Source organism: Hyla sarda, chromosome 2 (genome assembly GCF_029499605.1).
Source record: "Hyla sarda isolate aHylSar1 chromosome 2, aHylSar1.hap1, whole genome shotgun sequence".
Taxonomy (NCBI): domain Eukaryota; kingdom Metazoa; phylum Chordata; class Amphibia; order Anura; family Hylidae; genus Hyla; species Hyla sarda.
In genome coordinates, this window is record NC_079190.1 from 46,130,325 (window position 1) to 46,144,198 (window position 13,874).

Here is a 13,874-nt window from a genome sequence, read left to right on the forward strand (position 1 = left end):
CGGTCCTGCAGGGCTGTCCGGTGAGGAGGTGGTCCGGGCTGCTATCTTCACCGGGGGCGCCTCTTCTCCGCGCTTCCGGCCCGGAATAGAGGCGTTGCCTTGACAATGACGCAGAAGTACGTTGGCAATGAACGCACCTCTGCGTCGTTGTCACGGCAACGTGACTATTCTGAGGCCGGGCCCGAGGCGCTTAGAAGAGGCCTCCCCGGTGAAGATAGCAGCCCGGAACCACTATCCCACCGGACCACCTCCTCACCGGACAGTCCTGCAGGACCGGACCAGCGCCGAGCGGAGGTGAGTACTCAGAACTAAAGGGGGTGAGAGGGGGCTGGATGATGTTGAAGGCCGCAGTGGTCTTCAACCTGCGGACCTCCGGAGGTTTCAAAACTACAACTCCCAGCAAGCCCGGACAGCCGATGGCTGCCCGGGCTTGCTGGGAGTTGTAGTTTTGAAACCTCTGGAGGTCCGCAGGTTGAAGACCACTGCGGGTGGGGGAGTTCACTCGAGTATAAGCCGAGGGGGGTGTTTTCAGCACGAAAAATTGTGCTGAAAAACTCGGCTTATACTCGAGTATATACGGTATTTGCTAAAATTTCTCTTATACATTCAAATCCTTCCTCTTGGGGGATATTAGTGTATAAGCTTTGTACGTCTAAAGTGCATAAATAGGTAACATCATGAAAATCGACTTTTTCCAAACATGACAAAAAATCTGTATTGTCAAGTAAAAAATCTAGGTAGTGTTTTTAATTCTTTCTGTAGGTAACTGTCCACGAGGATCGCAAGAGGCTGTAACAGGAATCCCGATCCGGATACGATCGGGCGCCCCGGAGGCCTCTCGCGGTCCTTGTGGACTTAAGGTAAAGTGTACTACACTGGAACTCTAGGATAGTCCACTATAAGTGATCTGGCCAATTTTTCTGAAATAACACCATCTTCTACATTCTGCCTAATATAAGCATCAACTGTGCTTTTAAACTCGCATGTAGGATCTTTTTTCAATTTAACATAAACTTTATCATCAGATAATTAATTATACATTTCTGTCATATAGTCTGACCTATTCATCACAACTATGGCACCAGGGGGGTGTCATTTTTAAGCGACTGTAATGCAAAATATTCGGCTTTATTCAGGTTAGACTTAATATATGGAGTATCCTGCTATTGATTTTCTACTTCTCTAATTACTATATTTTTGAATACCTCTAAGCTATCATTGTTAATAGGAGGATCATAAGAAGAACTTTTTTTGAGAGACAGTGGAACATCATCACAACCTTCTTTTTTTCCTAATGAGCGATTTATATCAAAGAGGAACATTTGCATTCGAATATTCCTACAGAATTTATAAAATTCTATTTTGAATTTGAATTTAGACTTTTCGTGTAGCGGCACATAATTTAGTCCCTTATTTAGTAAACTCAGTTCTTCTTGAGATAGTGTCCTATCAGAAATATTAATGACCAAATTATTCACTTCTTCTTTTGTTTCTTTTTCTTTGTTGACTCGTCGTCTTCTTCTTTTTCTGATTGTGAGGATGTTATCGCTGTCGTCTCTCCTGTATCTGTAGATATTGGATCTTTCTTTTTTGCAGTTTTTCCCCGACCTAAAAAACGAGATGGTTTTTGTCCTGAACCAGTGTTCATATGTTGCGGTTTCTTGTTGTCCATATCTGAATTATCTGTAGACGAGGCATTACTGTAGTAGTTTTTTTGTTGTCTTATAGTCCGCTGTTGCCGGCGTTCTTCGGCCCATGTATAGACGCGATTGTGCAAATAATCGCGCATGTAGCGTTCAAACTTTTGCAATTTATTTTGTAAAGTGGAAGTTTTCAACTTTTCCATTTCGAAATGTAATTCGCTTTTAATCTGTTCAAGCTCTGTTTCAGATTTTATTTCTTTAAGTTTGGTTTCCATTTCTTTTATTTCTTTTTTAAGTGGATCTATTGCCATTTGTAAGTGCTGCATGGTTAAAAGCATAAGATCTAGTGAATGTCTGTTATTCATGGCGTACCACCTTTGATGGAAAACCGCATCATCCGGTAATAAATTAGGAGTCAATTTACACCGCAATCTCCTTGGTATGCGTTTTACTTTCAAATATTCAGTTAATGTTGAGGCATGAAAGGACAAATTCATCTCTTTTTTTGGTAAGTGTTTGCAATTTTTTTACATAATCAACTTAGCATTGTTCTTTTATAGTTGAAAATGAAAAACCCGCATAGGTAGCTTGAGCGAGAATGTCATTTTCGGAAAATGAAAACACTTCTGCTGCATTATCGGTCATATGAGATATGTCTGAAAAAGACATTTTCTCTATAAATCGAGATTTTCCTAGCTTGTGACGGAAAATATTAGTTATATGAAGACAGGAGGCGAGTATCTTATGCATTATTCTTTCTTTAATAATGCCCATAGCAGAAAAATCCAGTAATCAATTTCAATGTAAATGAAAAAACTTTCAAAACTACAACTCCCAGCAGTCCTAGGGCCACAGTAGCCACTCCCAGTCTGTAGGCCCTATATAAAGGACTGCTCATGGAAGGATCCTCCTCTTTCTTCATGCGACTCAAAACCGCACAGGAAAATCCGAACTCCATGCGAACATCTCCATCGCCATGCGAATCCACGGCCAGCCTTCCGTAACCTCAGCATCCGGAGTCATCAGCTGGAGAAAATGGCCAAACGAAGGTCTAACCTCGTCTCAACGGAGACTGTAGAGAACCCAAACAACTTGCCACCAACAGGTCAGCCGTCCCCAGGAAAACGTTCAGTACGTTCAATATCCTGAAAAAGAACAAAGAATCGTAATAGGGTTGGGAAGGGAGGGAAGATACTCGCCTCCTGTCTTCATATAACTAATATTTTCCGTCACAAGCTAGGAAAATCTCGATTTATATATCAGACAGGAGGGTCATATCTTATGCAGGTTCAAAGCTAAGATTTACATAACAGGTTACACAAATGACAAGACAACAATATTATAAAACCGACATGGAGACATGCTCCTCCGGTCTGAAGTAAAAATGGCGAAACGTGGTCTCGGAAGACCAATCCGCCGCCATTAAAAGGTCCGCGAGAGAGCCCCCGACGTAACTACCTTAGTAGCCATAGCCCCTCTGGAAGAATGTGCTCCAAAGAGGGATATGTCTATACCCGCCATCTCCATGGCGGAACGCACCCACCGTGCAAGCGTGGCGGAAGAGACCGGGTGATGAGGCTTGACATAAGATACCAGGAGCTGAGAAAAACCCTGCGAGCGTAAGTCGGCTGTTAGTGCTTCATAAGCCTGTAGGCAACGCACAACACATAACCGAGGATGCGCAGGGAAAAAGGGGTAAGAAACCGAATGTATACCCGTCTTGGTCCTGCGGACCACTGAAAATTTGACGCCTAGAAATGTCCAGGGCTTTTACATCCGAAATCCGCTTAACTGAGACCAAACATAAAAGGACTGTAAGTTTGTAGGACAAAAGCTTCAATGATAAAGCGTCATTGTCCTCCCACCTAGAGAACATATCTAGCAACCTGGAAACATCCCAAGTTGACTGATACTTAGGACGAGGCGGGCGTTTAAATTTAATGCCCCGCAAAAGTCTACACAGTAGAGGATGTTTACCGACCGGCAAAGAGTCAACCGGATAGTGGTAAGCAGAAATAGCCGATCGATACACATTGATGGAGCTGAAGGACTTACCAGACTCAAAAGAATCCGCCAGGTAATTCACTACTGTCGATACAGGCGCCTGTACGGGATCAACCTGCCGTTGATCACACCAACGCACCCAGAGTCTCCAGGCCGATCGGTATGCCGATCGAGTCCCGGGGGCCCAGACCAGGGCGAGGAGATCCCTAGCCGACTTTGAAAGATCGCTGTCTGCGTCAGGCACCCCGAAACCAACCATGCTAGGAGAGTCAGGTTGCCCTCCGTTATCAGAGGGTGTAGACCCCTGGTCGGGTTGGAAAGAATCTGCGGAAAATGAGGGAGTAGCTTGGGGAAATCCACTGCCATCTCCAGAACAAGTGGGAACCACGGCTGCATCGGCCACCAGGGGGTGACCAGTACCACCGTCGCATTCTGGTTCGCTATATGCAGGAGAACCTTGGGGATCATCGAGAACTGAGGAAACGCATAGTGTGTCTCCCCCTTCCAACACTGCCGACGCCTCCGGGTCCGGTCTCCAGCTGAAAAATCGAGGCAGATGATGGTTGAGGCGAGAAGCAAACAGATCTACGCCCAACGGACCCCAAAGCAGATTTAGTTGCAGGAAAACTGAACGATCCAGACGCCAATCGCTGGAGTCGGAAAGGTATCTGGAATTCCAATCGGCTGCCGTATTGGAAATACCCGGAATGTATTCCGCCATCGGAATAATATTGCGGGAAAGGCAGAGATGCCAAAAATCCTTGGCAATCTCTGCAAGGACTCTGGATCGGGTGCCCCCCAAGCGGTTGATGTATTGCACCGCAGCAATATTGTCCATGCGTAATAATACGCAGCAATTGGACGCTTCTGGTAAGAAACTCCGAACGGCGAACAATGCCGCCAGAAGTTCCAACGCATTGATGTGCAGGAGGAATTCCTTGAAGGACCAGCTTCCTCCTGTGGAGAGGTTGCCAAAACGAGCGCCCCAACCTCGCCGACTCGCGTCCGACTCTATGATGACGTCTGGACAAGAGTTGAAGATTGTTTTGCCGTTCCACTCGACGGCATGATGAAGCCACCACTGCAATTCTGCTCTGGCTTCCGTCGAGAGGGGCACCTCGTCGGCATATCTGAGACCCTGTCGTAGATGGAGAATCTTGAGTCTCTGGAGGGCCCTGTAGTGGAGAGGGGCCGGGAATATAGCTTGTATGGAGGCCGCTAGAAGGCCCACCAGACTGGCTAGCACCCGTAGCGATAGGAAATCCTTGCGTAGAACCGCTCTGATTTCCTTGCGGATGAGGGCCAACTTTGTTTTGGGCAAACGGAGAACTGCTTGGTTGGTGTCTACCAAGAAGCCTAAAAATTCAATTTCCTGAGCAGGGACGAGACTCGATTTGTCTCAAGAAGCCCAGTCTTTGCAATAGAGAGATTGTCCATCTCATGTGGCGGAAGGCCTGCGTCTCGGAGCAGGCCATGATAAGGAGGTCGTCGAGATATATGACCAGACGTACCCCTCTGCTTCTTAGAGATGCCACCCCCGGTATCAGGAGCTTGGTGAAACACCACGGGGCAGATGACAGACCGAAAGGAAGGAAAGTAAACTGCCACATTCGATCCCTCCAGAGGAAGCGGAGTAGATGTTGCGCGGATGGATGCATAGAGACGGTGAGATAGGCGTCCTTTAGGTCCACCTTTACCAACCAATCCCCCGGTTGCAACAGGTCTCGAAGGCAATGTATGCCCTCCATTTTGAAATGTCGATAAACGACATGTTGGTTCAAGTCCCGAAGATTTATCACAGGACGGTAGCCGCCCCCTTTCTTTTTTACTAGGAAGAGGTTGCTGATAAACCCCGGGGAAGACGGGTTGACCTCTACCACCGCCTGTTTGGCTACTAGGTCTTGAATCTCATTGTCTATGAGCACAACGTTTTGGTTTGCAAATCGAATAGGGGGCGGGATCACGCCCAGGTTTGGTAAGGACAGAAGGTCTATGTGGAACCCTGTTATAGTAGTTAGAATCCACGCGTCTGCCGTAATCGCAGACCAGGCGTGGGTAAAATACCTCAGTCCCCCCCCCCCCCCCCCACAGGTATGTGTGAAAGTGGAGTGCATGGAGTACTCACCAGCCAGTATATGGACGGGATCGGGGGTAGCCTCTGCTTCCTCGTCCACGCCACGGTCTACCACGGGGTGGGAAAAACGGTGCTGGCTGTGCCATTGGAGTGGAGTATGGAGGGGGAGCCTGAGGATATTGAGGTGGGGCGGTTGCCCTAGCGTAAGGTCTGTAGGTCGAGTTACGGCCGGCAGAACGGCCCCTACTTCTGCCGGCCCGGGGAAAAATCTTGCTTGCTCCAGATTTTTTCAGCGAAGTTTGGGCTTTATCAAGGCTGTTGAATAGCCCCACGAACTTGTTGATATCTTTCACTAGGGTGTCGCCAAACAGCCTACCCTCTGCCGATGGACTTTTTTTTTTTTTTTCTTATGTCAAGTTAAGGGAGCACTCTGCAGTCGGCAGAGGATAGTCTCTGCCAGGCCACACAGTGCCCAGAAGTATAATACCAAGAAATATATAAATCAGAACATTCAATGAGTATACTTATCTGTAAAAGTCTGCCATGAGCAGAAAGAAAGAGGAGGATCCTTCCATGAGCAGTCCTTTATATAGGGCCTACAGACTGGGAGTGGCTACTGTGGCCCTAGGACTGCTGGGAGTTGTAGTTTTGAAAGTTTTTTCATTTACATTGAAATTGATTACTGGATTTTTCTGCTATGGGCATTATTAAAGAAAGAATAATGCATAAGATATGAGCCTCCTGTCTGATATATAACTCAAGGTTATCTGGACACAGTGAATCTAGTATACACAGTAGTATCCGAGTTATCTCAATGTGTAGAGCGTATATACAACTCCTATACGACAGAGCTCCAGCCTCTCTATTCAATAGTTCATGATTAGACACACATGTATAGGGCGCAACTCCAGCTGACACGCCGGCAACAGGATTTTAGGTGAGTATACACATGAATGTTCTGACTGAGTATGACTAAGGGCGTCCTGTTACACGCCTGAAACGCGTAACCCTGTATTTACCGTTCCTGTTTTTATCCATTTAATAAATCTGGGATCCGCTTTACCTCGCTGGCATTTCTTCCTTGTAAGCAGCAAAGGTGGATACAAGCTCCGTGCTCCCTTCAGTCATGGCCCAACGTTTCAGGGGCAAGCCCCCTTAGTCATGCGCAATGACTGCCCGGAACATGAGCGATTAAATAGAAGTAAAACAGCTGAAAAATGTTAACCCTTTGTAAAATTCATCATTATGCGCATAAATATTTATCATTAGGGTACAACTGTAAACAACTATAAAAATACATTGAAATTACAACTGATCGGAATAATATGCTACATAAAAATAGTTACCATGCTCCCAATATCTTTAATAGTCTACCCCGAAGTCAGTTTATAAGAGCTAGTCGTATTACAAGTACAGACATAGAATATGAAAACTAGCGAGCAGATCGCAAATAAATGTATTGTGAAAGGTTATAATAAATTTAAAATCCAGAAAGAGAAAGAGAAAATAAGGCAACTAACAAGAGAACAATTGAGGACTAGATCAACTAGAAAAGAGAAAGATAAGAAACAGATTTTATACGTAGGTACATACGGTTAAAAACACGATTCAAAAATATTGGGGATTATTAAGAAATGATGAAAAATACGGACATCGGTTTAATACAGCACCTATGTATGTATATAAAAAAGGCAAATCTATTGGAGATCAACTAATTAAAAGTGATATAGTTAAAAAGAAAAAAGATAGACAAACTTTTTTGGCTGCTAAGAAATATGGCACATACCCTTGCCTCTCGTGCTCGAATTGTAATAATATCATCAAAGGGGACAATGTCACCCATCCAAGTAAAGGGAATAAAATTAAAAGCAAAGGCTTTTTTACTTGTAATTCTGACAATGTCGTTTATTTATTAAAATGCCCGTGCGGCAAAGGGTATGTAGGTCAAACTTCTCGAAATGTAAAAACTAGGATTACTGAACATAAGTCAGCTATTACAAAAACGTTACAGAAATCTGCTCAAGACCTAACAGATAGCGTACCCACTAAATATGGAGAAACCACCGTAGCCCGACATTTTAAAGAGACAGAACACCAAATTTCAGAACTTAGATGGCAGGTGTTAGAACAGGTCCCTATTCAGACCAATGAAGATTTAAACCGCAAACGTTTGCTACAGCGAGAAACGTTCTCGATAACAGAACTGGACACACTTACACCGAGAGGGATGAATGAATGTTGTAATTTCAATGTATTTTTATAGTTGTTTACAGTTGTACCCTAATGATAAATATTTATGCGCATAATGATGAATTTTACAAAGGGTTAATATTTTTCAGCTGTTTTACTTCTATTTAATCGCTCATGTTCCGGGCAGTCATTGCGCATGACTAAGGGGGCTTTGCCCCTGAAATGTTGGGCCATGACTGAAGGGAGCACGGAGCTTGTATCCACCGTTTGCTGCTTGCATATCATGCTGCTAACCTGATGTCCTGCGAGACAATACCCGAATATACTTAAATAAATAAGAAAGAAACTTTCTACTAAACCGTGAGTCAGAACATTCATGTGTATACTCACCTAAAATCCTGTTGCCGGCGTGTCAGCTGGAGTTGCGCCCTATACATGTGTGTCTAATCATTAAATTACAGACAGGCAGACTCTATTTGCTAATTATATGACTTGTAAATGTGAATTGGGAAGGCAATTGGTCGCACCAGATCTTTGGTATTGGTTTCACAGTAAAGGGGGTTAATACATATACACTGAACACTTTTCAGATTTGTACTTAAACTACCATGGAGCTGACTTTTTATACTCATTTACTAATTTATTTCAGGTTGGTGACCGCTGGCAACCAGATGCAATTCAGTTTCTTAAAGAACTTCTGTTGGAGAGAGTTGTCACCATTCATATTGTGGTATATTTTGGTTTTTCTCTTACAAAGTTTCAAAATCACATTTGTCACCATTTTTAGCAGTATTGCAGAAAATGCTTTAGAAAATGTATTTCTTTTGAGCGTATAGCTTACTGGCTGTTCTTTAGGGTGTGGGTATTATGAGCACAGCTTAAAGGGGTACTCCGCCCCTAGACATCTTATCCCCTATCCAAAGGACAGGGGATAAGATGTCTGATCGCTGTGGTCCCGCTGCTGGGGAGCCCCAGGATCCCCGCTGCGGCACCCTGCTATCATTACAGCACAGAGCGAGTTCGCTGTGCACGTAATGACGGGCAATACAGGGGCCGGAGCATTGTTACGCCATGAAATCATGCTGCTCCGTCCCCTGTATCGCTCTGTGCGTAATGACGGGCGATACAGGGGACGGAGCAGCATGATTTCATGGCTCCGCCCCTTGTGACATCACGGCCCGTCCCCTTAATGCAAGTCTATGGGAGGGGGCGTGATGACCGCCACGCCCCCCTCCCATAGACTTGTATTGAAAGGGGCGGGCCGTGACGTAACAATGCTCCGGCCCCTGTATTGCCCGTCATTACGTGCACAGCGAACTCGCTCTGTGCTGTAATGATAGCACGTGCCGCAGCGGGGATCCCGGGGCTACCCAGCAGCAGGACCGCGGCGATCTGACATCTTATGCCCTATCCTTTGGATAGGGGATAAGATGTCTAGGGGCGCAGTACCCCTTTAAAGGGCTTTGATTTAGGACACTGCTACTGGGACCCTTACTAACACCAAAAAAAAGGCATTCTCTAGCCCTACTTGGAATGAGGTGGCCACATATACTTTAAGTAAATATGTGAAATAGAAAAAGATACACTCAACCGTCTCGGCTTGCTTGAAGAAGTTTATTCAGAAAACAGCATAACATTGTACAGCGGGTAGAAACAGAGGAGCGGCCTCACAACAACAGACTGTTTCCTGCACCCAAGCGCACTTCCGATCGGCAGCCCGAGGAAACAAACACACAAAAAAAGGAGCCGCCCCAAACCAGCAAGGCATGTGGCATGCTGGGATTTGTAGTTTTCAGCACAGCAAGAAACAGGAAATAGAAGCAAAGATAGGAAAACAAAGTGGGGGATAAAAAGACAACAAAGAACAGAAATAGAGTAGGCTAAACAACAAGAATAGAAATGAAACAAAACAAATAGGGTAAGTCACAAACGGAAAAACACGTTGACCACCGGAGTACCCCTTTAAGAAAAAAGTTGAAAGACAGCACTCCAAGGCATAGCTAGTGAAAACAAAATTGTTTATTTACCCATTCATTACAAAGTTTCAACTTCACAATTAAGTCTTTTTCATTGTTTCATGACTGTGGTCTGGCCTTGAGGACTGAGCACCCATGGACTTTCTAATGCCAAACACTGTGCACCATTCATTTTTTCATTAGCACAAGTTATTGGTAAGAATATCTTTTCCATGAATGTGTCTACCATTGCAGCTCAGATACAGCCCATGAATGGCAGAGAGTTGCACAGTTTCTACAAGAAAATTCAGGTCTTTTTAACTCTGCATTTTTCAGTTCAGCGTTTAAACACAGGTTTTTTTTTTTTTTTTTGTAGTCACAGTAGAATAGCTTGCTTTATGTTTTGTTTTGTTTTTTGACTATTTTTTGTTACATACCGATTCATAAATCATTTTATTAATTTAATCCATTAACATTCTCGCTTATCACCCTTTGCATTCCACAGAAGCCTCCAAATTCTTCTCACGGTATTGCATTTGTTCGTATATATTGTGGGAGCGCTCCAGTCTCTGATATTTTGGAGCAATACGCTTATGGTATTCCTAGAGGATGTGAGAAGAGGGACAAAACTGTAAGTGTAATGTAGCTGCACATTAAAGTAGGTATAAATCTCAAATGTAGCATGTCTGAGTTAGATTGTACAGTAAGCTGTACAAGGTCCTGCAGAGATATGCGGTCCTGTTGCTGATTTGAGAAATCTTTTGACATTTGTGTCACTGCATGTTGACTGATATTTTACCCATTTTTCTTAAGACTACTGAATGGCATGACTCTACCACTGAGCATCCACTAGTAATACCAGACACACGTACATAAATAAAGCGGGCCTGTCCGCTTCTAAACAGCGTTAAACGTGAGCCCTTGGTTAGATGGACTTATCATTAGGATTTCAGACATTATCATTTTTTTTATCTCAATTGTCCTTTCCAGTGTGACAATATAAGCCATTTTCCTTTATGGAGGGATCATACGGGGGCGCATCCGCAGTGTATTTCACGCTGCAGATGTGCCTACAGCAGTCACAGAAGGACTGCAGAGAGAGCTCCCGGCTTCGGCCAGTTAGCTCTGTGTGTCCGCTCATAGTGGCGGATTTTGTAGTATTCTATTTTCAATTTATTATTGGGTATTGAGTACAGAATGATGGGGAGAAACTTCCCAAAGGCACTGTATGTATTGCAGTGTACTGTCAAATTGCTTGCTGTTACACCTGTCTTTAACAGGAACTATTTGCAAGAACTGTCATGACAGCTACAAAGACCTTCATAAACCCTCAAAGTGCCTTAATAAGCAGTCTCCACCCTGCGATTGCAGTGCATTTCAAAGGCTGGATGTGTTCAGCAGGTGTCATCTACTGACAGGTGGTGCAGGTGACACTGATGACAATGGTACTTACCTTGTCCCGTTCCGTGCAGGGGATCTCCAGTAATCTCCTCCATTAACTTCAGCTTCGGCCTGGCTTGGGGCACGGGCGGAGCTTAGTGACGTCACCGCTGCTGTTCTCTAGCAGTGGGACCCAAGCTGCTGCTGCTCTCTGCTGGCTCCCGCTGCTGGAGAACAGCAGCGCTGACATCACTAAGCTTCCCGTGCCCCAAGCCAGGCCCAGAGATGAAGTTAACGGACGAGCTTACTGGAGATCCCCTGCATGGACCGGGACAAGGTGAGTACCGTTGTCATCAGTGTCACCTGCACTTCCTGTCGGTACCGACAGGTTAGTGCAGGTGACACTGGTGACAGATTTCCTTTAATTATTTTGCCCTGAGATAGTTTGCCATAGAAGACATGCATGCTCGGCTAGTCTGTGTGCATGTGCATAAAGGGTTGGGAGGTGTCGCTAATGGCTGAGCAAGCATTTGTTTGGGCATACTGATAGATCCTTAGTACACCTTGTAGTTATACCCCTATTGACAACAATTGCAACATATCCTGCCATCTAATGTTCTACAATGAAATATATACCATGTGTTTATCCTTTATGTCAATGTAATAGCGTGGCTTCTAGCAGAAATTAAAGGGGTTATCCACCATAAAATGATTTTAGTACGTACCTGGCAGACAATAATGGACATGCTTAGGAAGGATCTGCGCTTGTCTTGGGGCTAAATGGCTATGTTGTGAGATTACCATAACACTGTGGCTAGCTTTTTGTGAACTGGTATTTCCTGTTTGTGTTCTTTTTTTTAATACAAATCCCATAATTCCATGTTCCTCCCTCCCACACATCAGCTACCCCACCCATTGAAACATAAATGAGCTGCATCCATTCAAAAGACCTGTGGTTTTCAATCAGGCTGCCTACAGCTGTTGCATTAGTTGCAGATTGATACCACCAAGCTATCACTCCACCCATTGAAGCAGACAGGCTCCCTGTCATCAGCTGACTAGTGAGATCAGGTCTCGGCCACATTGCAACTTGGGAAAAATCTGAGACAACAGTAATTTTGTATGCTGATAAAAATAAATATTTGGGTGAAAATCACAGAAGAATTGTGAGAAAACCGTCACACACAGATACAGACACTATATTATGAACTACACTAACTTTACAGCCCCCTGTAGCATAGTCAAATAAAAAAAAATCCTGGAATACAACTTTTATAGTAATAATGCTTGGATGTTTTTTCAGGAGACATACAACATTAAACAAATTGAGAAAATTTGGAACCTTGACTTCCAGGTAATGTTTTGACATTTTTTTTTGTCTCTGCATGTAGTTGTTACCAATATAAAGAAATGATTGTACCAAAGGAATGTTGTTCTAGCCAAATTACTTAAAGGGGGTGGTCCGGCAAAAAGCATGTTATCCCCTATCCACAGGTGTCCGATTGTGTGGGGTCTGACGGCACCGCAATCTCCTAACAGCAGAGCAAGCATTTGTTTGGGCATATTGATAGATCCCTATTGACAACATACAAGATATACTCTTTTCGTCAACAGTTGTAACATATCCTGCCATCTAATGTTCTGCAATTAAATATTGTTGTAAAATTATAACTTTGGCTGTCCGGGCATGCTGAGAGTTGTAGTTTGCAACAGCTGGAGTAGGGCTGGGCGGTATGACCAAATCTGCGTATCACGGTATTTTTGTAACTTTTGACTGTTCCACAGTATAGAATGGTATTTCCTCCCCCCCCCCCCCCCCCCCCCTCCAAATTAATTATCAGCCCAGCGCTGCGCTATTCTGAGAGTTGTGGTTTTGCAACATCTGGAGGTCTGCAGGTTGAAGACCACTGGTATAGAGTGTCAGCGCTGACGGCCGCAACAAACATGAGGATGAGGAGGGCAGCGCATGCGGGTGGGGACAGCGCTGGGCTGATAATTGGGGGGCAGAACAGCGCTCGCGGGTGACTTGTGATTTAGTTCCCCGATGTGGGGACAACGCAGCGGTGGGCTCATTCATTCATTCCCGAGGGGGAGGGGCCCAACCGGTATTGCAGTATTGGTTAAAATTCATATCGTGCAGCACAAAAATGTCGGTATTCGGTATGAACCGGTATACCGCCCAGCCCTAAGCTGGAGACGCACTGCATGGAAAACACTGGGAAAACAAATACCAGAACTTTCACCCAAAACTAGTCAGGCCTAAAGAGTGCCTGTACCTTTTGTAAACTAACTCAGGCTATGTTCCCTAACTACTCCTAACACTCCTTCCGGTCTTTAAAAAAAAAAAATAATAATAATAATAATTAAGGAAAGAGCTTTAACCCGATAACGACCATGGACGAGTATAGACGTCCAGGTTGGCGGGCATTCCCGCACCTGGACGTCTATACTCGTCCATTATTCTCGTGGGTGCTGCCCAGTGCACCCACGAGATCGCGGCAGGGACTCGGCTGTATCACACAGCCGGGACCCTGCTGCACTGCCAGGACCGGCAGTTTTAACCCTTACCCTGTGTTATGACAGAGGGAGGGAGCTCCCTCTGTCACTCCTGCAGCACCCCGCATCGCG

The 13,874-nt window shown here is 44.8% G+C and overlaps 1 protein-coding gene across 1 annotated transcript in view; it reads left to right on the forward strand.

Moving 5' to 3' along the window:
* Positions 1-13,874, forward strand: part of RNF17 (ring finger protein 17) — a 183,214-nt gene that overhangs the window by 150,015 nt on the left and 19,325 nt on the right. Inside the window, exons 32-34 of the mRNA XM_056560060.1 lie at positions 8,561-8,641; positions 10,372-10,497; positions 12,550-12,600. Coding sequence (XP_056416035.1) covers positions 8,561-8,641; positions 10,372-10,497; positions 12,550-12,600 — 258 coding nt within the window. The remainder of the gene's footprint in view (positions 1-8,560; positions 8,642-10,371; positions 10,498-12,549; positions 12,601-13,874) is intronic.